Source organism: Sceloporus undulatus, unplaced genomic scaffold (assembly GCF_019175285.1).
Source record: "Sceloporus undulatus isolate JIND9_A2432 ecotype Alabama unplaced genomic scaffold, SceUnd_v1.1 scaffold_24, whole genome shotgun sequence".
In the NCBI taxonomy this organism is placed as follows: Eukaryota; Metazoa; Chordata; class Lepidosauria; order Squamata; family Phrynosomatidae; genus Sceloporus; species Sceloporus undulatus.
In genome coordinates, this window is record NW_024802946.1 from 424,528 (window position 1) to 428,456 (window position 3,929).

Here is a 3,929-nt window from a genome sequence, read left to right on the forward strand (position 1 = left end):
GCTGATCCTTGTTCCCTTTCTTCCCAGAGGTCCGCTCTCAGAGAAGCCGGACGAAGGCCTGTTCTTTGTAGACCTTGGCAAGGAAGAGAAAGGTAAGGGTTACCTTGGCTTGCCATTGCTAGAGAAGCGGGAGCCTGGATCTTAAAGGGATCCCGGTTTCATGGAGTGTGAGAGTGTGTTTGTGGCTTGCGTTTGTCTCATAGGTTTCTGTTTCTGTTTTGTTTTGTTGCCTCAGCTGAAAAGCCAAACCGTGCCAAAGATAAGCCTCTGAGGATTGACTTGATCCTGCAGCCGGACTCCAAGGTGCCTCCGCCCAAAGAGTAAGTATCCTCTTGGGTTTCACTCTGGGGACTCACACATCCTGCAAAGGGCTCTTAAGGACTATCTCTTGGATGCAAACCTTCAGGGTAAGTCTAAGGACCAAAACACACTGTAGAAACAATCCAGTTTGAGACCGCTTTAACTGCCCTGGCTCAAAGCCAAGGAACTCTGGGAGGTGGAGTTTTGTGAGGCATTTAGCCACCTCTGGTTCCACAGCGGACTACAACTCCCAGAGTTCCCTAGCATTGAGCCAGGGCAGTTGAAGCAGTCTCAAACTGGATTATTTCTGTGGTGTGTTTTGGGTATCAGTGAGCTAGGAAGGGGAAATGGTTACTACAAGTAACCAATTAACAACTAATAGTTTGTTAACTGATAGGAGCCACTATTGTGGCAAAATGGCAGGGATGGGGAACAAACACAAAGGCTTTGAGCCATTGTGGGACTATACCCTGTCAGTCCCTAGCCATGATGGCTTATGCTATAGTATGCTGGAAGTTGTACTCCTGCTTTATCTGGAGGGCCATGCATTGCATGTCCTTATCATGTAATTTGTTTCCTTGAGTCTTCAGATTAGGAAGAGAGCCTTTCCGTTTGTACAATGTCCTCTTTCAGTTACTATCTCCTTTACTTACTAATTAGTAATTCTTTTGCTAGTCTCTTCCAAGAACCCATGAGGAGAAGAAGTCAAAGATATAGCCATGTTAGTCTGTAGACTCTTGTAGCACCTTTGAAACTAACTGAAAGAATGAAGTTGGCAGGATGAGCTTTCCTAGACTTCCGTCTACTTCCTCAGATGCATTCTCCCATGAATTAAATGTGCAATTGTAGAGATTAATACAAGAAAGCTACCAAAAGACCTCTGAAGTTAGTTTCTGCAAAGGGGTGGGAGAATAAATTGCCTTCATCTTCTTCTTGTTCTTCCCAGCATCCTCGCTCACCAGGTCCCCAATGCCAAGAAGCTCAAGAAGAAGCAACAGCTTTGGGAGAAGCTGTCAGAGAAAGGGCTGATCCCCCGGAAAGAGCGCCTCCTTCAGGAGAGGCTGCGGAAAGCGCCAGCGGCGAAAGTGAACTCTGAGGAAACAGGAAGAGGCACCAATCCCTCCAGGGGATTTTATGACATTTGGTCAGACTCAAGTAAGTTAAGAAGGGAGTAACACGGAGGCCTAGAATTTGGGCATTCTCTTCTTAGATTTGATCTGACGAGTTGTTAAAATTGTTGGTGTGGAGTGAGTCCTTCGGCTGGACAGATGAGGGCTGTTTTTAAGACTGTAAGAGACATGCTAAATCGGACCATGTGCCCGTCTGGCCCTTGTATTCTGTTAGCACAGCAGCCACCCAGTTGTTTCTGGGAAGCCTGCCAGTGTTGCAAGAGTTCAGTTGTACCTGTATCAGCAGACCTGGGTCCTGGGCCAAACTCCACAAACAAGCCACACAACGAAGGCATTAGCTAGGGTTCAAATCCCCACTTAGCCATGGAAACCCACTGGGTGACCGTGGGCAAGTCACACTCTCAGCCTCAGAGGAAGACAAAGGCCACCAGACAAAACAAAACCCACTGAACAAATCTTGCAAAGCAAACCCTGTGATAGATTTGCCTAAGTCAGAAACAACCTGAAGGCACACAACAACAATTGATTTTTGTGCTCTTCCCATAATGAAAGGCTGTTTTCTGAGACCTGCCTAGCAATGAGCAATGGGGGTTGGAAATACCAAAGAGAAACTGCTTGAAATGTTGTGCTTCGTGTTACATAGCCTAGATGCCCCTGTTTCGTAAAATACCTTCTTGTGGAGGTTGATCTTGGTGTGGAAGGGTGTGTTGCATTGGTGTTTGTGTCTTATAGCAAGGTTAAAGTCTTTCTTTTTTTACCTTTTCTAAACTACATAGATTCCTCTATTGTTAATTTCTTTCCTTCATGGAGATGAAGATTTCCAGTAACATACTTGTAACCCACACTGCATATCGGCTCCCTGCTTATCTTTACCTGCTCTGCGTTTCTTATGTTGCATGACGAATGGTTTTTCCCAACTTCAATATCTGGATTGCAGGAGTGAAATAAAACACACTTTCCATCATAGCCAGCCTTCTACAGGCCTGCTGGCTCTTGCCCAGGTGTGTTGGGCCACAGGTCTCAGTAGCCCTATAGCTTTTCTGGTTGGTGTGTGGAGAGCTGAGCACATCTGGTTGGCACCATGCTGAGGAATACGGCTGAACCTTTCAGCTGTCATTCTAGCCGCCTCCAGGAGAGGTCAGCACCTGCCAGCAGCTTAAAGTATTGGCTGAGCATCTTGGGAGAACTTCAGCATCATATCTGGGTCTCTTCTCTTTCTTGGTCACCCTCCCACTCCAAATAGTTAAGCATTAACACAGAGATGGGCATCCTGATACCTTTGAGCTGTTCCTGGGTTGCAAGTCCTTGCAGCCTTAGAGAGAAAAGCTAATGGTGAGGAGCCTTCCCAGAGGACTGTTGAAAGTTGTGGTCCAACAACATCTGGAAGGTTGCATGATTCTCACCCTTATCTAAAGCCTCTTAGTGTTTCCATTTGCAAGTAGTGACAGCCTAGATCCAGGAGCTATGAATCTTGGATCTCTTGCCAGATGCAGACTAGAACCTGGTGGGGAAGTGAAGTGGGTAGGTCATTTTTTTGGCTCTCTGTTCCATGATGAGGGACCACCTTGTGGCAGAGAGACGCCTGTGTCTCTTAAAATACATGCAGCCAGTTGGCTTGGCTGCTTCTCTGGGATTTCCACCTTGCAGGGAATCCCTCCCACACACGCTTATGTTGCTTTCTAGGAGAGTTCTGGCTCAGAACAAGGAGGTGAGGCCATTCACATTTTCAAATTGGCTCCTTTCAGCAGGTGCATCCATCCTATTGCACCCTCCAATTTTGGCCTATCCAGTTTTATCTATCCTCCCCTGACTTTTCTTCCCCCTTCTCCTCTTCTTCCCTCCTGCCCCCAATCCTCTGGGGTCAAGGGTTCAAGACTAATCTTAGTGTCTTAAATCACAAATTGACCTCCCTCTTTAGAACGTGACTGCCTTCCCACGCTTTCCACTGTGGCTGTTTTTGTTGCTTGTGCCACTGCCAAAACAAAGCTACATCATAGAGCAGGATTACCTCTGCTCACAGGGAGGGTTTGGGATCCTTCATTCTCATCACTCATCCTCTTGTCCGGGTAACATTGGCTTTTTATTGCTTTTGCTGAGCCTCATGTTAATCCTCAAATTTTAAGAGAGTCCCAAAAGGAACTCAGTGTCGCTTAAGAAGGATTAGTTTCCCCTTAATGCAGGTTTATGCCCCTCAGTCAAGGTGATGAAGAGTGAATGGAGGGCTCTAATCATGTGCTGTTTGTGTAAACTTGGAAACAAGTCGTGATACTTTCAGATTACTATCAGGTCTGTGGTTGGTTCTTATTCCTGTGACTGTACTAATAAGTTTGTGGGAGTGAATTGAGGTCCCCATCTCACTTGATAGCTTGTTTCTAATATTTAAAGTTAAACCCTATCCTGTTCTAAAATTTGGGGTAGATAAATATACATCAGTTATTCTGTCTTATCCTTCCCTTGGCTTCCAAATGCCAGCCTACATGCACCCCTTTCAGAACAGGC

At 46.0% G+C, this 3,929-nt stretch overlaps 1 protein-coding gene across 1 annotated transcript in view; it reads left to right on the plus strand.

Annotated features, from left to right (window-relative positions):
* Position 1: 1 nt before the first annotated feature.
* LOC121917623 (ribosome biogenesis protein NOP53-like) overlaps positions 2–3,929 on the plus strand; it is a gene marked incomplete at its 5' end in the record, with an annotated part of 14,423 nt that continues 10,495 nt past the window's right edge. The window contains 3 exons of the mRNA XM_042443727.1: positions 2–92; positions 236–320; positions 1,247–1,455. Coding sequence (XP_042299661.1) covers positions 2–92; positions 236–320; positions 1,247–1,455 — 385 coding nt within the window. The remainder of the gene's footprint in view (positions 93–235; positions 321–1,246; positions 1,456–3,929) is intronic.